Below are 22699 nucleotides of genomic sequence, written 5' to 3'. Positions count from 1 at the left end.
GAACTTTACCTCCTCTCCTCCCCACTCTCCAGCTAAGCCACTCACTGGAGTGGACAAATTGTGGCCTTTGTGGCTCTTAGGGTTGAATGGTTTTCGAACTTTGGGGCAGCTGCTGAAGTTACGGTCTACCAAACAGTGCCCCACTTGGCTGCTTTCACTTTCTCAGAGTGCTGGGGACATGGAGAAGTGGCCTGGAAGTCCCCAGTTGGAGCAGAGAGGAGAGACATGGGTGAGGGTGGGGAGCTTGCCGAGCCCAGCCCCTCCTCCCTCCTTAAGTGAATAGACAAGACTGGCAGTGAAGCACCATGTGCAAGCTCGCCTCGTCCCCATGAGTGTTTTTTGGTGTTTGGGCACCCAGGCTCCCCAGAGCCCTGTACCCATGTTCTTGGCCTGGGCAATGCTAGGGGTGGCGGCCCATGGATGCCTGGTCTGGTAGTGTGCGGCAGCCACCTGCAGGAGTATGGGGCAGCTGCACAAAGACTTCCTGCCCTACAGCTCTGCGTTGCCCTTTCAGCGTTGTGCTGCAGAAAGCCTGTTTCCCCTATGTTAGGCCCACCATGTTCGGTTATTTGTTGTAATTACACTGGGCTGCTCTTACTCCTATGGGCTGAAAACGCCAGTGTTGCCCTAGAGACCTGTCTAATGCTACCCTCCAATGCCAAGTTTTCTGAGTTTTTTGGGAATCCCCCAGTTGCATCCCTCATTTTAATAAGGAGCCAAAGACTGCTATTGCAACCTGCATTTGGTTATGTGCATCCTCCCCACATCCCATTTGCACTTACAGGTGAGAAAGTTGAGATACATCCTTATGAAAACAAGCAACTCCAGAGAAGTGATAAAGTTTAGGTTTACAGATGAGCCAAGGAAGAAACAGATTTGAACATTATTTAATGAAAAAAAATTTAAAAAGCTCTTTGAAGTGGGAGGAAGAAAGGTAATTCCATGGTACTTTTAAGGCCACCAAAGCATTTACTGGGTGGGAGTAAAATGTAAACCTCTTTGAAAAGATCCTGATGTCACCTGTGTTCTTGATGTGTACAAAAGGAGTGTCACCATCTTTATTGTAGTTTTGCTTTTTATATCTTTGGATTATTTGGTTCTTTCACGTTGTACTTGTGACTATCTTGGTTGGATACCATACCCTCATTTTAATAAACAGAATGGTAGCCATTTCTGCTATATACTAAAACAAAATCAATGTTTAAGCATATTGTGTGTTAAATACAATACAGAACTTAAACTCCAACTAAAGTTGGAGATGAGATCTCAGTTTTAAAACTGTCCTCACCATGGGGGCTCCGGGGTGGCTCAGTTAAGCGTCTGACTTCGGCTCAGTCATGATCTCACTTTTGGGTTTGTGGGTTTGAGCCCCGTGTCCGGCTCTGCATTGAGCTCTTGGAGCCCGGAACCTGCTTTGGATTCTGTGTCTCCCTGTCTCTATGTTCCTCCCCCATTCACATTCTGTCTCTGTCTCTCTCAAAAATAAACATTAAATAATTAAAAAAAAAATGAAAAATAAAACTGACCTCACTAGAATTTTAAACATTGTGGAATTCACCTGGAAAAGGAACTAGAAAACAAAACCAAAACCACCCTTCCTGTATTTTCCTAGTGATCTTCGAAAAACAGTTTTTTAAAACATACTAATATCTGTAACAATTGTAGCAATTCTCAGTTATGAGGTGTTAGTTGTCAGGCATAATGCAAAGTGCTTGGTATAGTTTTAGTATTGTCTGCAATTTTTACACACTTCAGTTGCCTTCTAGTTTTTGAAAGTGATAAAGCCGCATTGCTTAGATTTCTTGATCTTTCATAATACTATTCTTTCAAAAAAGCAAAATCCATAAAATATACAGTATAACTACAAAATTCTATAAAAAACCTAAGCCATTTGAATAATACATTTTATATATATATTATGCACATATATACACACACACATATATATATATATTTTTTTTTTTTCCCCAAAAATATTTTTAGGGGCACTTGGGTGACTAAGTCGGTTGAGCATGTGACTCTTGATTTCAGTTCAGGTCATGATCCCAAGGCCGTGGTATTGACCCCTGTGTTGGGCTCTGTGCTGAGCGTGTTGCCTGCTTAAGATTTTCTTTCTCTTTCCCTCTGCCCCTCTCTCCCATGTACACCCTCTCTCAAATATGTAAAATGAAAAAAAATTTAATTACAAAATATTTTTAGAGAATTTAAGTTCAGAATATTATATTTATGTTTACTTGTGACTGGGGATCTGAGAGTAAGAGTAAGTATGTCTTACTTAGTTTTACTTCTTACATGACAAGGCCTTAAAAACAAAGCAAACTAATCTAGAAAAAAGATTAAGGTAAATACAACAAAATGATTTTTATTTAAAAAAAATTTTTTTTAACTTTTAAAAAATTTTTTTTTTATTTTTGAGACAGAGAGAGACAGAGCATGAATGGGCTAGGGGCAGAGAGAAAGGGAGACACAGAATCGGAAGCAGGCTCCAGGCTCTGAGCCATCAGCCCAGAGCCCGACGCGGGGCTCGAACTCACAGACTGTGAGATCGTGACCTGAGCCGAAGTCAGACGCTTAACCGACTGAGCCACCCAGGCGCCCCAACAAAATGATTTTTAAATTGTGTGTGTGTGTGTGTGTGTGTGTGTGTGTGTGTGTTTTATTGATTTCTCCAGTAAAATAAATCCACAAAAAAGGAAAATAGCTAGAGGCAAATACAATGCCTTTCAGAAAGAATGCTTTTAAAAGTACATTTTTTTCATTCATAAGCTTCGTCTGATGTATTGCTTCAGAAAGAACAGTTTATTTCAGATATTTGACTTAGCTTAACATAAATCCTCAGTGTGTAGACATGTGTTTAACCTGTCACTATGGTTAGTCATGCAGTAATTTATAGCACTTCAGCTTAGTTCACAACCTTTGAGCTTAGCACCTTTTCCTAAATTTTTTTTTAATGCTTATTTATTTTTGAGAGAGAAACAGAGTGTGAGCGGGGTAGGGGCAAAGAGAAAGGGAGACAGAGAATTTGAAGCAGGCTTCAGGCTCTGAGCTGTCAGCACAGAGCCTGAGGTAGGGCTTGAACTCTTGTACAGTGGGATCATGACCTGAGCTAAAGTCAGATGATTACCCATTAGATGATGACCCAGGCTCCCCAGCACCATTTTTATAGACAGCACATTGAGTATCTGCAATTTGTGGGGCCAAAAGACAGTGGCAGCTCCATTCTTTGATACAAACAATTGGTGGTTTCTGTCTTTTGTGAAGAAGTGTGCAACCATGGTTTAAGATAATACTGTAGGCCTTTCCCCATCCTCAGCTATTTTGTTTAAAGCTCCTACCCCTTCCATGTTCTATTTCAGAGCCAAACAATCTTGCCATCTGTTTTTGTATAGTCCACAAAGTAGGAATGGCTTACCATTTTTAAGTTGGTTTTAAAAAAAATCAAAAGAAGAATAATATTTCATGGCACAATTATATGAAATTCACATTTCCTTGTCCATTAATAAAATTTTACTGAAACATAGCCACATTCTTTTGTTTATTTATTATATGGATGCTTTCACACTGCAGCAGCAGAGTTGAGTATTTGCAAGAGACTGGCCTACAAAGCCTAAAATATTTACCGTATGGCCTTTCACAGGAAGTTTTTGACCTCTGAACAATACTACAGCCAAATTTATCTTTTTTAAAATGTATGCCTACCAATATTAGCTTCCTGCTTAATACCCATTTCCCTTGGGATAAAAATCTAAAATTTTATCTAGTGACCCCATGATCAGGCCCCAGCCCACCATTCCAGCTTCATCTCAACACACCCTCCCCATTCTTAAATGTTCTGCCTTTCTCCCCTGCTCCCCCTACAGTAGGTGTTCAAGCATGGTCTTTGTGCCTGCTTCTTTCCCGCCCCTAGTTTGAAATGGAACTCATTAATGAGAACAAGTCAAGTCCATTCCTTTACCTTTCTATAACATCTTGCAATTTTCCTTTGTAAAGTTCATTATACATATAATTCTGTGTTCTACTTCTGTCCTCCTTGCTTGACTATAAACTCCCTGAAGATAAGGACCATGTCTGTCTTGTTCATTGTTCATAGTGTTCATTGTTCATAGTGACCAGGTCAGTATACACTATAGAACTTTGGCATACATCTTGTTTTACTCAGTATCGTCTGGCACTCTGTCAATAATGCCCTTTACTCTCAAGAGTGGACAATAAGTTATAGTGTTACATTATACACAGTAGATGCTCAATAAATACTTTTTGAATGATTCAGTTTAGTAAAAAACTTTAATGATTTTGACTCCAGATGATCATTACATTTAAATAACAAGACTGTTTCTGGGGGGCCTGCGTGGCTCAATCGGTTAAGTGTCGGACTTTGGCTCAGGTCATGATCTTGTGATTTGTGGGTTCGAGCCCCGCGTTGGGCTCTGTGCTGACACCTCAGAGCCTGGAGTCTGTTTCAGATTCTGTGTCTCCCTCTCTCACTGCCCCTCGCCCGCTCGTACTCTGTCTCTCTCTTTCAAAAATAAACATTAAAAAAATTTTTTTTTAATAAAAAAAATAAATAACAGGACTTTTTCAATTCTCTGCTCAAGGAAAAGTCAAAGGATGAGGAGAAAACAGGCATTTGGTTACAGAAACAACAGTCAAGGTATGCCTTAACTCAGTTTTTTAAACTTCTATGCAACATGAGAACAAATGATTATTTGGAAACACTGAAGAATCCTCAGTTGCCAAAGGAACGTAATCTTTTGTGTACTTGAATTATCAAGAAAACAGGATGAATATATAAGGTTATTACTTAAAGAAAATTTTTTTAATGTTTATTTATTTTTGAGAGAGAGAGAACGCCTGTGCAAGCAGGGGAGGAGCAGAGGAGACAGAATCCGAAGCAGGCTCCAGGCTCTGAGCTGTCAGCACAGAGCCTGATGCAGGGGTCGAACCCACAAGCTGTGAGATCATGACATGAGCCGAAGTTAGATGCTCAGCTGACTGAGACCCAGGCGCCCCTATAAGGTTATTACTTTTAACAAAGCTTAAAAGTTAAAAGTTTTTTTGGTTAAAGCTCAAGCCTCAATATTAATCCTTTCATGTTCCTTGTGTTCATGTTCCATGTTCCTGCCAATACAGGCAGGATGTGTATAGAGTCAAATTGCTCTTTTTGTACTATTTTTCTCTCAGAGAGATAATGGTGGTCTCTCTTGCCAGTATGTGGGGGCTGCTATGAAGCTAGCTCTTCATGCAAATTTAAGAATACATTTTGAGACTGATTATTTAAAACCAGAGTCTCTGAGAGCAAAAATTTGCACTCATTTTAAATTCTAAGGCTTAAAGAGACAGATTGGCTTTCTGACTTATTTCCTAAGGTCAGAAGCAGGGGCATGTGTCAGAACTAGGGGTAAGGTGATGAGAGGAGCTCTTCTGATATACACAGACCCCCCCCCCCTCCAAATTTTGATTCATGTCATTCCAGCTTCTGTTTTGGGAATTGCTAATAGGAGAATGACAAAAGGGTGTCCTGTTCCTCAGGTGTGTTGGGGAAAAATGGATTTAAAATGGTTGGGGGTGCCTGAGTGACTCAGTTGGTTAAGCATCTGACTTCTGCTTAGGTCATGATCTCACAGTTCATGAGTTCCAGCCCCGCATTGGTCTTGCTGCTGTCAGCGCAGAGCCTGCTTTGGATCCTCTCTCCTCCTCTCTCTCTGTCCCTACCTCTCTCTCTCTCTCTCTCTCTCTCTGTCTCTCTCTCTCTCTCAGAAATAAACATTTTAAAAATAAATAAAACAGTTGGTTGATTATACTCGTATGTATAAAGAACAAATATGTCAGTCTGAAGGGGGGTTGGCTGGACTTAGGCCAAGAACTTAGGACAGAAAAATAGAGTTACAGAGGCCAACTGAGATCGCTAGAGAAATGTACAGAGATGAATCATCAGTCCACACCAACATCACAGTTGGTCCTTTAAACTGTCTACCTTTGCTCTGATTCCATGCTTATCATGCAAATTTCTGATTAGTAATACCTGACTTACAAGGTGTTGAGCACCCTGTGTGGCGGAATGAAAGATTTCCAGTGACTAGAAAGGACTGTCCCCCTGTTGTGCATTAGTGCATTTACCACTGACAGAGTATATGCAGTATATGAGTGTGGCTTGTTAAAGCTAGCCACTCTGAGTGCAACTACAGGCCACTGACAGTGCTGGGGCCCTTCTCCAAAAGGCGGTCAGTTTAGGAAGTTAATGTCAAATTCTGAGACCTTTTGGAAGAGTGTCATCCAGCCTTCTCCTGCAGACTCCTCAGTCTTGTCAGATCCCCTTATTCTTTCTTGTGACTCTCCCCAGTGATCACTTGTTTTGGAATTCCTGCACTTGGAAATCTAGAAGTTTTCCAGTAGTGCTATAAATCTAAGTACAACATTCAAACCTGCCTGAAAAAATAAGTGTAAAATTGCTAACTGTTTTAGTCACGTTTTCTATATAATAGCCTGGTAATGGAAAAGTATTTGTATTCTTATATTGTTCCCTCTGTTTTACCTTGTTGGTTAGCAGAACTCCTCCACCTGTTTTCCCTCAGTTGGTGAAGTGTACCTCCTTCTACCTGGTCACCCAAGCCAGAAACCTGGATGTATCCTTGTTCCTTACCTCTCCTTCCCCAACCATGTTGTGTTGTTCACCAGGGCCCTCATCATTTCTACCTTGAGCCATTACAATAGTCTCCTAAATATCTCTTTTTAACACTGTAATTTGTCCTTTAGATTGTTACCAAAGTGATAATGGTTTTAAAAGTGTATCTTTCAAGGAGAAAGCAGGAAAAGACCTCTCTGACTTCAGCCGTAGCAATCTCTTACTCGGCACATCCCCAAAGGCAAGGGAATTAAAAGCAAAAGTGAATTACTGGGACCTTATGAAGATAAAAAGCTTCTGCACAGCAAAGGAAACAACCAACAAAACTAAAAGGCAACCAACGGAATGGGAAAAGATATTTGCAAATGACACATCGGACAAAGGGCTAGTATCCAAAATCTATAAAGAGCTCATCAAACTCCACACCCGAAAAACAAATAACCCAGTGAAGAAATGGGCAGAAAACATGAATAGACACTTCTCTAAAGAAGACATCCGGATGGCCAACAGGCACATGAAAAGATGTTCAACGTCGCTCCTTATCGGGGAAATACAAATCAAAACCACACTCAGATACCACCTCACGCCAGTCAGAGTGGCCAAAATGAAGAAATCAGGAGACTATAGATGCTGGAGAGGATGTGGAGAAATGGGAACCCTCTTGCACTGTTGGTGGGAATGCAAATTGGTGCAGCCACTCTGGAAAGCAGTGTGGAGGTTCCTCAGAAAATTAAAACTAGACCTACCCTATGACCCAGCAATAGCACTGCTAGGAATTTATCCAAGGGATACAGGAGTACTAATACATAGGGGCACTTGTACCCCAATGTTTATAGCAGCACTCTCAACAATAGCCAAATTATGGAAAGAGCCTAAATGTCCATCAACTGATGAATGGATAAAGAAATTGTGGTTTATATACACAATGGAATACTACGTGGCAATGAGAAAAAATGAAATATGGCCTTTTGTAGCAACATGGATGGAACTGGAGAGTGTGATGCTAAGTGAAATAAGCCATACAGAGAAAGACAGATACCATATGGTTTCACTCTTATGTGGATCCTGAGAAATGTAACAGAAACCCATGGGGGAGGGGAAGGAAAAAAAAAAAAAAAGAGGTTAGAGTGGGAGAGAGCCAAAGCATAAGAGACTGTTAAAAACTGAGAACAAACTGAGGGTTGATGGGGGGTGGGAGGGAGGGCAGGGTGGGTGATGGGTATTGAGGAGGGCACCTTTTGGGATGAGCACTGGGTGTTGTATGGAAACCAATTTGACAGTAAATTTCATATATTAAAAAATAAAAATAAAAATAAATAAATAAATAAAAAAGTATATCTTTCAAAAAACAGGTTTGAACTTTTTACTTTTCTATGTGAAACCATTAGGTGGCTTTTTATATTTTAATTTTTTTAATGTTTATTTTTGAGAGAGAGAGAGAGAGAGAGAGAGACCACGACTTGGGGAGGAGGAGGAGAGAGAGAGAGAGAGAGAGAGAGAGAGAGGGACAGAGGAGCTGAAGCAGACTGTACACTGACAGCAGAGAACCCAGTGTGGGATTTGAACTCAGGAACCGCGAGATCATGACCTGAGCTAAAGTCTGATGTTTAACCCAACTGAGCCACCCAGGTGCCCTGGCTTTTCATATTTTAACAGTGTAAACCCTATATTCCTCAGCATGGCATACAAAGCCCCTCATGCCCTGGCTGCTTCCCTCTTCCCCACTGACTCTTTCCTTCTCCCTTCTCTTCCTTCCGCCCCCCCCCCCCCCCTTTCCCTTCTTCCACCTGCTAGTCTTGGTGAACTGGCTTGCCAGGCTGTTTCCTTGGCATGCTTGCACTTGCCATGGATGTTCTCCATGTACTTGATCTGTCAGCAACATTCCACACTCCCTCCATTTTGAAGCACCTTCTTTCCTTGAATTCCATGACATCATTCCTTCTGGACTTCCCTCTTACCTGTCTGGTATTTCCTTCATTCTTTTTTTTTGCTGGCCACTCCTTTGTGTGCCAGGCTTTCTTGGGGCTCAGTCTTAGGTTCTGTTTTCCCTTGTAAACCTACTAAATTTACTGAATACTTACTGGTGGTTTACTATAGGAATTTTTATATTTAGCATATAAGTATATATGATCTTAGTATATATGATCATTTACAGTATAGCTAAGGTATATTTTTCTCATAGCAGTTTGGTTACCATAATAGAGTAAGGATATCTATCTATAATTGCAACCCATGAGAATTTCCATAACATGCCAAAAGCATTGATTTTTAGACAGTGTACTGTATCCCCCATGTGTGCTTTCTTTGTTTGAGGGAGTGCTATTCTCCGGTGTTGCTCTGGTCCCTCAATCTGCTGTTGCATTAAATGATTAGGTTTTAGCAACCCCCCAAAAGGATATCCTTGCAGTTCATTGAGTAGCATTTGATGTTGTCTAACACCTTACTAAATTAAATGGAATACCTAGGTAGAAATTTGGGCAAGCTGTGATTTTTTTATTTAGAGGAACATTTTTCTTCAGGAAAGAAATTGGAATTGGTAGATGAGACTCTCTGTGTGTTTATTATATCCCAGGTCCCTGCCAGGAAATTATTCTGAAGAAAGTAAAAAATATTTTTAAAGGGAAGAACTATTGAGTAATGAAGATGTAAACTTTTCAGTGATGAATGATGTGCCGAGGGCTTATTGGAATTGCTTGACCTGAATAGCTCACTCTTCTTTCCATTTCCTGGCGTTCCATTTATAATACTCAAGAACTCAATCTTTGATAGTGATAAAGGGTTAATGCATGAGTCTGATGAGGTGCTACATCAATACTGAAGAAGTGGCATATGAAGAAGTAATAATGACATTGCTAGAAATGAATAGAAAGTGATAGCATGGAGGAAGAAATTTAGCCCTTGATATATTTAATCCTTAAAATGAGATTGACATAGTAATTGAGCATAAGCAAGATATTTTCATTTGCATTTTATTGTTTCTAATCTTCTGTGGAACAGAAGAAATTGAGAACTGTCCCTTTAATAAAACCCTGTTTACCTATCCTCTTCTAGTAGGAGTGGCTTAGGAACCTGTAGAGTGAGGTGTAACTACCAATTCTGCATTCTGACCTGCAACCTTGGAAAGAGTGCTGATACTACAAACCAGGAAGTGACAAATAATGTGCTTTGAACTCTGTAGGACTTGTCTTTCATAAGGAAAAGCCTCTCATAACAAAAAGAGAAGATTGAAACAGTGATTTTATGTAGTTGTCATTAAATATTGGGAACTCTGCTGCAGATAAAGACTTTGCAGAATACTTAGAATACAAAGCTTTCTGGGCCAGAAATTGATCTTCTGACTTTTGAGTCGTATCTGATTGCTGCTTGGTTCATCTTTATTTTGTTAAAGTACCCTGCAGGCTGAACCAGGACTCTTCATTGTTTGCAGGTAGGTGGTCAGCCTTTGGTTAAAATTTAAGATGTTTTTTAAAACAACCTCTTTAGAAAATTATTGTTATTCAGAGAATTATGAATATCAGTCTGGGTATATGTTTTAATGTTTAAATATTCAACACGACTATAAATGACCACGTTTTTGTCTTTTCTGATAAACTTTATGGAAAAACTTGTTTTTAACAAATGAGCAGATCTATAAAATGGTGAACTTAAAAAAAGATGGTGAATTAAATGAGTTCTATTTTGTTTTCCACTATTCTACATACATAGATACTTTATATATATACTTTATATTTTTATAGATTTATATTTATATATGTAAACATATACGTTATATATAAATACTTTATACTTTGTATAGAAGTTCCTATATATATATAAACTCAGAAATGAAAAAGTATATTGAAATTACCCTATTAACTATTCACATCTTGATGGTTTTTGATAACGTATTTAAAACATTCATGTAGTCAAATAAAATTGTGTTTTTATTGTTAATATTTTATGTCTAAGTTTCATGTCATTCAGTTGTAGGAAGTCACCTGAATATTTATAATTGTTTTACCTACTTCTTTTAGTCTGTTTTTGGAATAGTTTGATATTTATTATTTCAGAGAAGTTTTTATAAAATAATCTTCCACAAGTATATTGAAATATTTCTTGTTTCTCTTTATAAAATTAACCATCCACTTATGACACTAGAAGTATTTCAAAGGTAATGTCTTTGAAAGATTGAGTTATTAGTATGAGCTAACTGCTGTACACAAATGGCTTTTTTGGAGTGGGAATCAGAAAAGAAATGTGTTAGGATCAAGAATCAAGTTCCTTAACTTTCTCTACCACTAGTGATCCTTTTTATTTTTCTTTTGTGGACACTAGTCTTCCAAAGACCTTGTCCACCAAGCAAATGACATATAACTAAATAATAAAATCTTAGAACATTATTGTTTATTAGACAAACATTATTTGCAATGAGAGTTTCTTATGAGCCTGAATAACTGCTCTAGGCTAATGTAATTCAGCCTCAAAGGGGCCTGACATTTTACTTAGCTTGAATAACTTTATTGTAGGTAATTGTTTGGATACTTTTTATTTTTTGAAATATTGATAGTAATGTCTGAATTTTCATCAACTACTCTTGTGGAATCTTACCAGTCTGGGTATGGCAAATTGGAAACGAGTGGTCTAAAATGCAGAAGTTTTTTTCTTAATTTCTTCGAGGTTCTGTAAAATATAGTGAAGGTCATCTAGTGTAATGTAACAAAGATTCCATAGCCACTAGACATGGAGAAGAAACAAGGAGAAAGAAAAAAGGAAGTGGCATCTGTTAAGGGGAATATCAGGGAGGAATTTAAGGCATATATTTGGCCCCCTTAAATCTCCCTATATTTATCTCTATTTTCCAACTTAATTTTTTTTTTTTACCCCAGTTAGGTCAATAAACTATTAACTGACTGCAAAACAGACATTACCTATGTTCTTTATGTATTTATTTTGTATTTGTGTGTTGGTTTCTCTCTCTCCAAATTTCCTCCTCTCTCCATTTTCCCCATTCATGTCCTTCCTTCAGCTCTGCTGAAGACATTTAGCCAATGTGAAGCCTTATCTGATCACGCTAATCCACAGTAATATTTCTTGCCTTTAGACTTAAAAAAAATTTTTTTACATTTATTTATTTTTGAGAGACAGAGAGACAGAGCACTAGTCGGAGAGGGACAGAGAGAGAGGGAGACACAGAATCTGAAGCAGGCTCCAGGCTCTGAGCTGTCAGCACAGAGCCCTACGCAGGGCTCAAACTCACAAACCATGAGATCATGACCTGAACCAAAGTCAGACGCTTAACTGACTGAGCCACCCAGGCACCCTTGCCTTTAGACTTTTATAGTAAGTTGATTGTATCAGTACTTTAGTACTGAATATTATAGTCTGTCATATTTAACTTAAAAGTCTCCCATGGTTCTTCAACTATATTATAAGTTGTTTGAGAACAAGGAGCTTAACTTGTATATATCATGTTTATTCTTAGCCATGTAGTGCAGTGATACATGTTTGGAGGTTCTAAATAAATATTTGCTAAATGAATGAGAAATAGTCTTGCCAACAGTTGCCTCAGGTGTTATGCTGCCTCCCTCTACTGTGCTTAATCATGTAATTAACCACCTAAAATGTTTCTAGAAATCAGACCATTGGTTATCTTATTATTATTGTTTTTGTTTTGCTCTACAGTGCATGCATGACTTTTTTGTTTTAGATGATTTTAACACTGATATGTTACCTATAAAGAAAGAACAAGATGGATTTTGTTATAAATGAATTAAAGGAAATACTCTGAATTCTATCCTGTTGCCTTTTATATTGTAGGGAAATATAACTTAAAATTTACTGATATATAAGGTCTTAAAAATGGTCAAAATATTCAGATACATTATGGATTAAGAGAATGGTTTTGAGTTGATGATTAGAACACTGAATGCTGATCCAGTGGTCATGGTAGACAGTTGGATTGTAGAATTTATTTATTTATTTGTTTATTTATTTATTTATTGGACTGTAGAATTTAAATTTCTTTTTTAAGAAAATTTCTTTTTTAATTTGAGAGGCAGAGAGAGACAAAGCACAAGTTGGGGAGGGGCAGAGAGAGAGGGAGACACAGAATCCAAAGCAGGCTCCAGGCTCTGAGATGTCAGCACAGAGCTGGAAGTGGGGCTTGAACTCATGAACCGGAAGATCATGACCTGAGCTGAAATCAGACGCTTAACCTACTGAGCCACTCAGGGGCCCCTGGATTGTAGAATTTAAATTGCAGATTAGTGATTGCCCAATAATACTATGAACAAATTATTTTATGAAGAGACAATTTGAAACCTCTTACTTCTCATTTACAGTAGTTATTATGTTATACACTTTAAAGTCATCATTTTATCTACTCCCAGTATCAACCCTGTCAGGTAAGTTTTGTTAACCCATTTTTAAAAAATGTTTATTTATTTATTTTGAGAAGGAGAGAGAGCACGGGCAGGGGAGGGGCAGAGAGAGAGAGAATACCAAGCAGGTTCCATGTTGTCAGTGCAGAGCCTGAGGTGGGACTCAATCTCACGAACTGTGAGATCATAACCTGAGCCGAAATCAAGAGTAAGACGCTAAACCTATTGAGCCACCCAGGCACCCCTGTTAACCCATTTTTTATACATGCAGAAAACTGTCATTTGAAAAGGCCAAATAACTACCAAACTTTCACATTTAGAATCTGCACAACAGGTCATTTTGACCTCAAAATTCATGTTTGTATCACTATGTTGTAGTATCTTATATTTTCCAATATTCAGTGTAATTTTTGTGTCATTTTAGAGCTTGACCAGACAGGAATTCTGGCAGCTGCTCCAGCAGAACTATGGTAATGAGCTAGGCTTAAATGCTGAAGAGATGGAAAACTTGTCTTTGTCAATCGAGGATACTGTACAGCCAAGGTAGAGCAAAATGTTAACTATCACAACTTATTAATCATTAATTAAAGCAGAATTATTTTAGACTTTACCAATTTAGAATTTCTATTAAATTGTCCTTGGGTGGAATTTGCCTCTTTGGTCTTTGTAGTGGAATGAAGTGAAAGGTGAGGACATTGAATAGTTTGCTAAATTGGTAAGCAAATATAGGACATACAAGGAACTGTTAATTTTGTAACTCTGTTATCTAGGGTTTGCTTAAAGCATAGTTTTAGTAAAACTTTTTATTAAGGGTCTGAAGAAGTACCTAGTGACATCTCTGAGCTTGTAGATAACAATAAAATAAACTAGCTGGTAGGTATTTTGAGGGATACAAAGATGATATGATGTTTCCTCAAGGAAACCCTAGCATAGTGCTTGACATGTAGTTGACACTCAATAAATACTGAATGCATTAATGAAAGGAGCTGATAGTACTATGGAGAATGCAAATACTTATAATACAGGGTTGAAAATGACAAAGGCCAAAAGGAGCAATAGATAATATGATAAATTCAGAGATGAGATTATTTTTGATTGATGGGGATTCATTGGAAGAGTGGATATTTTTATTAACCTATACAAGTAAAAGTGCATTTTGTCCAATGGTAATTGAGGTCGTAGCAATAAAAACAATTAAGGATAATACATTAAAATTCTATAGTAGACATTATAAGTGACAGAAGCAAGTGAAAGAAGTGAGTTACCCAAGACCACGTATTGTACAATCCATTTATGTGAAATGGAATCCAGAATGAGCACATCTATAGAGACAGAAAGTAGATTAGTATTTACCAAGGGCTGGGAGGAAGGGAGAATGGGGAGTGATTACTAACAGGCACAGGATTTTTTTTTGTTGATGAACATGCTCTAAACCTAGATAGTGGTTGTGGCTGTACAACTCTATAAACCACTGTATTGTACACATTAAATGGGGTGAATTTTATGGAATGTGAGTTATATCTTAATAAAACTCTTAAAAATTCTATAGCAAGTTAAAAATGGAAATCTTTCAGAAGTCTCAGTATGTTTACAGTTTTTTTTTCTTCTATTTAGGTAGTTTCTAGTTATGCTGATCCTCTTTATACTGTTTCAGCTCAGCATCAATATTTTAGACTTTTTTACGTGGTTGCACATGCATATTTTATTAGTTTTCTGTAAAGTTAAAAATTTCCATTGTACTACTCTCCTTGTAAAGTTTACTAGTGTCTCTTAGGTACTGGGGCTGGGTAGAAAAACAGTTGACATAATGCAGAGAGCCTTGGGTTATGGTAAAGAAGATCTGGATTCTTGTCTGGACTTGGCCACCAAGTATCTGCACAACCTCAAGCAAATCTCTTAGCCTTTCAGATCCTCACTTTACCCATCTCTGAAATGAGGTAGTTAAACTAGATAATCTCCAAGGTCCCTGCCAACTCAAGGGGTTTCTTGTGAAGAAGAGAATATTTTTTTTATTAAAAATTTTTTTTTAATTTTATTTTTTTAAATTTACATCCAAGTTAGTTAGCATATAGTGCAACAATGATTTCAGGAGTAGATTCCTTAATGCCCCTTACCCATTTAGCCCATCCCCCCTCCCACAACCCCTCCCGTAGCCCTCAGTTTGTTCTCCATATTTATGAGTCTCTTCGGTTTTGTCCCCTTCTCTGTTTTTATATTATTTTTGTTTCCCTTCCCTTATGTTCATCTGTTTTCGTTCTTAAAGTCCTCATATTAGTGAAGTCATATGATTTTTGTCTTTCTCTGACTAATTTCACTTAGCATAATACCCTCCAGTTCCATCCACGTAGTTGCAAATGGCAAGATATCATTCTTTTTGATTGCTGAGTAATACACCATTGTATACATCTTCTTTATCCATTCATCCATCGATGGACATTTGGGCTCTTTCCATACTTTGGCTATTGTTGATAGTGCTGCTATAAACGCAGGGGTGCATGTGTCCCTTTGAAACAGCACACCTGTATCCTGTGGATAAATGCCTAGTAATGCAATTGCTGGGTTGTAGGGTAGTTCTATTTTTAGTTTTTTGAGGAACCTCCATACTGTTTTCCACAGTGGCTGCACCAGCTTGTATTCCCATAAAAAAGGTTTTTTTTAATGTTCATTTATTTTTGAGACAGAGAGAGACAGAGCATCAGTGGGGGGAAGGGCAGAGAGAGAGGGAGACAGAATCTAAAGCAGGCTCCAGGCTCCAAGCTGTCATCACAGAACCCAGTGCAGGGCTTGAACCCACGAACCGTGAGATCATGACCCGAGCCCAGGTCAGATGCTCAACAGACTGAACCACCCAGGCGCCTGAGAATAAATATTTTTGACCAAGTGCTTTATACACCGTAAGGTCTAGCTTTTTGAGGTCACCAGAAAACTTTCTTCTCGCAATTGAGTGCTTTCTCAGAGAGGATGTGGCCAGATTCTTATTTCCTCTTCTCTTCCTTTTCCCTTTCTTCCTATTTCCAAAAGAAGTGTATCTGTCTCAAACCTTTATTTCCTCAGCTGTTCCATTTTCTTTGTCTTCATTTTCAATCTCTCCATCACTCTCTCTCCTCCTTTTTCCTTTCTGTATCTCTCCACAACTCACTCCCATCCTTAAAATCCTCAGATGCAGACACTCAGCTGCTGGGCTAGTCTCAAAGGGCCATTTTTTTTTAAATTTTTTTAATTTTTAATTTTTAATTTTTTAATATATGAAATTTACTGTCAAATTGGTTTCCATACAACACCCAGTGCTCATCCCAAAAGGTGCCCTCCTCAATACCCATCACCCACCCTGCCCTCCCTCCCACCCCCCATCAACCCTCAGTTTGTTCTCAGTTTTTAACAGTCTCTTATGCTTTGGCTCTCTCCCACTCTAACCTCTTTTTTTTTTTTTTTTTCCCTTCCCCTCCCCCATGGGTTTCTGTTACATTTCTCAGGATCCACATAAGAGTGAAACCATATGGTATCTGTCTTTCTCTGTATGGCTTATTTCACTTAGCATCACACTCTCCAGTTCCATCCATGTTGCTACAAAGGGCCATTTTTCTTGTTGCGTCCCCCTCAGCCTTGCCATTCTGCCTAGCCAGGAGTGACTTGGTGGCAGACCTAAGTATTATTTGGGTGGGGTAGAATAGGGATGAAAGGCCCTTTGGCTTTTCTGTTCCTTCCTCAGGATAATCTAGCTAAAGATGTTAGGCTGCTACTTTATTTTAGAAGAGCTTTAAGTCTCTATCTAGCAATGATTACATAGGAATATTAATTGCTCAATAAGTTTGAGGCCTGAAAATTAGATCAGTTGTACTTCTTTTATATTTAATAGATTTTCCTTTCTTTATGCTCCTCCCAGAAAGAGGAAAAGCAAGTCCCAGGACATTTGTTGTAGTCATGTTCCTATGACCATTTGAAAGCTGTTCCTTAAACCTGGTCCTTAGGAACAAGAAGAACAAGAAAAGGGGCATGGACTGATCAATGGGGTCTGTGCTCAGACATCAGGAGCACCCCCTTCTGGGAGGGAGTCACCACCTCAGCTGGAACTGAGTCAGAAGAAAGGAAATCCAGAGCTGCCTTCTGGTGCTGACTGGCATCCAACCCAAACATCTAATCTGTACCTTTGAAAGCTTTGTGGCGGTCCCCAACTGAAATTCAAACAAGCTATAATATTCATTGGGTTACTTGCTGTTATTGCCGCTGGTATTTGGTTAATTTTTTAATGGTTTCTGACATTTATAATGTCTCATATGAGCACATCTTATTTTCAGAAATAAAGTCATCTGCAGGTGGTTTAAGAAGATGGTCTTGTTATAAGTAGGACTTATTTGTTACATTACAAAAAACCATTTGTTGTCAAAATGCTGTATAATAGAGAAGACCTCAGTAGGGAGACTAAATCACTTATTTGTATGAAATTGATCTTGGTTATATTTCTATAATGATGTGTTTCTTATAGAAGTCCAGGAAGAAGCAGCTTGGATGATTGTGGGGCGAGAGATGAAAAATTTTCCAAGTCCATCAGTTTTACACGAGAATCAGTTAATCGTGTTTCAGAGACAGAGTCAATTGATGGAAATTCACCGAAAGGGGTTAGTGTATGATATCCCTTTTAAAATATATCTGATGCTGTCATGTGTTCATCATAATGTAAGATCAAATAAAAACAAAGTGTACAAACTTTTTAAAGTTTAGGATGTCAGGCTGCTCCTTTATTTTAAGAAAAAGGTTTTAAGTCTTTAAGTAACTGAGGTTATATGGGAATAATATATTGTTCTGTTCAGAGCTGGATATGATGCAAAACTACCAGACAGTTCCCTGAGCATCCGTCTACAAGGGGGATAGGCATCATTAAAAATAAAATATGATAGAGAAATTCGTAGTTAGCAGAATTTTTCTCAGGGTAAGTCGTGTGTGGTGAAAAGAATTTGTTTTGAAGGGGGAGATGAGAACCCTGAGTAGCATGCTTGAGTAACAGTAAATGCTTCGTAAGCTGACTATGAAAGCAGGCACATCTGGTTAATTACTAGTTAGTTTCTTCCTTTATTTTTTCAAATATCATTATAAGCCCATTGTTCACCCCCCCCTTATTTATTTTTTTTAATACTCAGTTTGTCTCCTCTGGCAACAGGAGCCCCTTCAGGTGGGCTCCTTTGTGTTTTAGAAATGATCAATAATCTTTGATGGCTTCCTTTCTTTCTGGCACAACAACATGTCCCAGGCACACTTTGTACACTTACTGTCCCAGACTTAGTATTAACCATTTTCCTAATGGGCCATCGTTCTTAGTGAAGAATGGTATTTAGAGACCGCACTGTAAGCGCTGAAAGTGCTCCTACTATAGAGCTTTCATTCTGCTGACTGGGGATGTAAGTCTGGGACCAAAGCTGAATTTCTTGGTTTAAAGCAGAGCTTTGGTTTCAAATTCTGCCTCTGCCACTTGCTACCTGAATGCCCTTAAATGTTAGCTTACTTAACATTTCTATGCTTTGGTTTTCTCAACTGTAAGATGAGGACTATAATACTCCACAGGGTTTTTTTTTTTTTTTACAAGGATGACATGAATTAATATATGTGAAATTGCATTAAACAATCCCTATTACATATTAAGTATTCAGTAACCATAAGCTATTATAATTGAGGGCGAATATACATGTGGCCAGCAATGGGCCTTTTCTTATTTCTCCCATGGAGCTCTCAGCATCTCCTGTGAATAAATTTGGGAAAACTTTGAATAGAATGTGTAAAGGCCACCAAGTTATCAGCTTGTTTCGGGCATCATTCATCTATCTCAGTCAGATTTTGTATGTGGATTTCTTGTAAAACTATTTATATAGAGACCCTTAGGAACTTACTACTGTAGTAAGGGAGGTGATTCTGGATGCTAATCTTTTTGTATGTTCTCATGGAGAAAACCAAACCACTCAATTTTGGGGAGGTAACAGGACAGGAGGTCTCTTGCAGTCTCCTGATCCTTTTATAAAAGTCTGACTTTGAGGATTGGATTCTCAAAATTACTAATCTTGAGTCTTTCTTACAACCTCCTTGACATTGTCTTCTGTACCTGTTCTTAGAATAGTTAATCCATTGGTTCTTCCTTCTAGTTTTGTCCCTGAGGGAGGTCATATTTCATTTAAGGAAAGGGAATGGAATGTAGAGGAAGAGTTTAATGTTTTAAGATTGGTCATACATTCATTGTCATTTTCAGGTTATGGGATACAATATAGTTCAGGCCTTTTTTTTTTTTTTTTGCATTCAAGAACAGTATGATGAGATAGATTCTCATATGGCAAAAAATATCATATGTCACTAACTTTGTTTCCTTTTTACTTGTAAGAAAGTTGGAAATAACAAAAAGTGAGAAATAACATTTTTTTTCTAAGATGAAATAGGTCTTTCTTAAGTTATAAAATTAATATTCTTTGTAAAAATTCAGGAAATATAGAAAAGAACACAAATAAAAACTGTTCAAATGTCAACCACGAAAAGATAGTGACTGTTACTTTTCCTACAAGTATTTGTCTATATTCCTTATAATAGGAGCCATACCTTAATTGAAAGAACAGGAGAAATATGTGTGTAAACTTACTCAGCATCTGCTAAAGAGGCTCTGGATCAGCTAAGTAGGCATGTTGCTTTGCAGTGTGGAATTCCCAAATAAATCAAGTCTCAATTTTAGCAGTAATCTCTGCTTGAAGAATCAGTTCTCTGATGAGGGTAGTTTAATCCTTTCACAAATTGTATCCTGGGTCCCAGTTGTTATTCTGTTCTCTGAGTGGCCAATAGAAACCCGTATCCTCCCTGGAGTTTCACTGCTGCTCAAAGATCTGGGGCAGGAAGTGTAAGGATTACAGATATGCTCTCTTTCAATGCAGGAAAGTACTTTGCTATGTAGTTGATATTTTTTATGCTGGTCTATTAAACCTAATTTTAATACTGTTCTACTTGAATACTAACATAGCAATAGCATTCATACTTTAATGCCTAACATTAAATTTATTATAGAAACGACATCTCTTGATTAAACCATTCTCAGAAAGTATAGATACATCATATATGGGATATATTTTAATGCCCAATCCCTTAGTTCTTTAACAGCAAAGCCAACTGTGTTCTTAGGAGTTTGCTGTGAAATTGTTTCCTGTTGAACCTCTTTCCTCCACTGTACTCTTATGTGACTCTTATTCTCTTTATTTGCTTTCTCTTTCCCCTGTAGTTACTGGTCTTCAGAATGGGGGAGTTCTCTTCCTTGAGATGATGGGGCAGGTATTGTCTGGGGACACTAATCGGGTTTGACTCCTCTCCCTTGCCCGCCCTAAAGAATCTACTGCTCTATTATTGTTGTCCTCTGCTCCCCTTTCCCTTCTGCTCAAGTGATGCTCACATGATGTTGACTGTGAGTTCTTCTTATATGATGTTCTTCCTAAATTTATTGTTCAGTACTGTGTCAGAAGATGATTTCAGAATATATTATCATATATTATTGTTTACCAATATTTATGGACTGTATTGGAAATGTGATGCAAACATAACAAACACATTTTCCAAAGAGCTGTATTTTCAAGAGTCTTTATTATTAAAGATCTCACTTTAAAATCTAAGCCAATAATCTGTTTTTTAAACTGGATTGTTTTCCTTTTAGGGGTTAGGGAAAGAGGAACCCCCAAGTGAGAAACAGATCAAAAAGAGTCCTTTACTAACTTCCGAGAAGAGGTTAAGTAGAGTGCCATCAAAATCACTGGACTTGAATAAAAATGAATATCTTTCTCTGGACAAAAGCAGCACTTCAGATTCTGTTGATGAAGGTAAAGAATTTCTTATAAATTTTAATAACATTTCAGTTATGTCTCTTAATGTTTATCTTTGTATTGGGTGAGTGCAGTTTGAGAATTTATTCACATTCTCACTCTATAAAAAACCAAAGGAATGGTGGGAGTTGATAGAAAATAGGGGAAAGAAGCTGCCAGATCTAACCCATCTCCACTTTTCAGAAGCCTGGATTGTGAGGATTTCCATCACATTTAGCTATTAAAATTCCAAGCCGGAAGTCAATGGAGATGGAGCAGTAGCAATGGAAAAGCAAACCTGAATAAAAATCTGCATGGTGTTACAGACACCATAATTATACTTTTTTTTGACTACCAAAAAAAAAAAAAAAAAAAAAAGAAGAAGAAGAAGGAAAAAGAGAGAGATGCAAAAGTAGAGAATATAATAAAAATAAAACCCAGCTGCTTAAAGGAAATTTTATAGAAAACCATTTTCTACTTTCCCTAAGTTAATACTGAAAACCTGGGGCTTGTCATACTTATTAAGTGGGCATTTTAAGGAATCTTTCTTTTTTTTTTTTTTTTTCACTGTAAGATTGTTGACATCTGAAGTCAGTGGGGAGACATTGGGAAAGATACCGAGTAGTGGCTACTTTCCACTTTCAGGAAAGGGTACAAAGCTAGTGGATTTTACTGTATCTGCTTTCTATCTGGCAATGCTCAGAATATTGGGAATGGGGACATTATAGTGGTTTCGATCTGTAGGACATGACTATATTTGCTAGTTCAGTTACTATTCAGATTAGACCTGGTATGGGATCTCCTGAAGTCTTTTACTGTAAGTGAAAACCAAATCCATGAAAACCAAAACTAAATCCAAGTCAAATCTAAAATCAAATCCAAATCCAAAAGCAAACCAAGACCCAATCTCTGAAAACCAAATCCATATCAAGTTAGACTTTGGTTTGGGAATACTGTAGTAAGTATCTTTAATGAAAACTAAATCCATGATCTTGAAAATGTAAATAAAAATTCAGTAGTTCCTAAAAATCATAGAATGCATTTGGACAGTTGTTGAGTTCTTTTGAAAACATAGATGAGAGTTTTTTTTAAGAGGATTGAGCTCCATGAATGACTAGACTCTCTTAGTGTCCTTACCATTCATGATCTGGTGTGCTGCAGTGTGTATGAATTAGTAATCTGCCTGACTGAACCTCTGACTTTAGGAAGACCTACTCTGGCACCCAGTGGCCAGATAGGTAAGTGACACCAAAACAATTTTCCCCCTCTTCTTTCTCACCTGCTCTTTTATAAGAATGGTCCTCAAAAAGAAGCTTCCTTATTGGTCCTAAAAAATTAACATTAATGATAAGTTACATAAGGGATAATATATCTCATAGAAGTTGTGTTCATATCTAGAAATAAAGAATAACAGCAGTGTAGTTGCTGTATTGCATGTTAGCCCTGGTCACATTTCCTTCTTGCTGATGTCCCTTTAAAGACTGGTTTTACAGCAGTAAGACTTTACATGTAACATTTAGCCTTCTTTTGTGGAGGTTTTCTTTAAGGTGCATGTAATGACTTTTTCCTTATTAGGTAACAAATCAAGTACTTCTGTTGCTTCCCCCAAGTAGATTTCAAAATTTCAGGCTTACCGTAAGTGGCTATTATAAGGAATCTATTTTTTATTTTCTGGAAGTTGTGACCTTATGAAGATACTTGAAATCAGTGAAGGGGGGAAAATAAGAAAGGTCAAAAGAAGAAAACCATCCCAGGAAATCTGTGTGTGGGTTTAGGGAGAGTTAGGTAGATGGCAGAGTATTCTAAACCAAACATCATCTTATTTAAAATCATAGTATTTTGATCTACCATTGTAAGCAGTCTGAGTGAGAAATATGAGGATTTCCTTTTTTTCTCTCTTCTGCCAC

General features: G+C 37.7%; 1 protein-coding gene across 4 annotated transcripts in view; it reads left to right on the top strand.

Moving 5' to 3' along the window:
* The window catches only part of GRAMD1C (GRAM domain containing 1C), a 105103-nt gene that overhangs the window by 55611 nt on the left and 26793 nt on the right, over positions 1-22699 (top strand). For 3 of the 4 annotated variants that reach the window (XM_058731355.1, XM_058731358.1, XM_058731356.1), the window contains 3 exons: positions 13406-13524; positions 17465-17597; positions 20648-20810. In XM_058731355.1, the coding sequence (XP_058587338.1) occupies positions 13406-13524; positions 17465-17597; positions 20648-20810 (415 nt within the window). Of the gene's footprint in view, positions 1-9719; positions 10050-13405; positions 13525-17464; positions 17598-20647; positions 20811-22699 lie in introns of those variants that run through there. The other variant, XM_058731357.1, reaches the window with a different exon arrangement.

This window comes from Neofelis nebulosa, chromosome 5 (genome assembly GCF_028018385.1).
Source record: "Neofelis nebulosa isolate mNeoNeb1 chromosome 5, mNeoNeb1.pri, whole genome shotgun sequence".
In the NCBI taxonomy this organism is placed as follows: Eukaryota; Metazoa; Chordata; class Mammalia; order Carnivora; family Felidae; genus Neofelis; species Neofelis nebulosa.
Note: the sequence above shows the minus strand (reverse complement) of the source record. Positions and strands in the feature narration are given on the sequence as shown.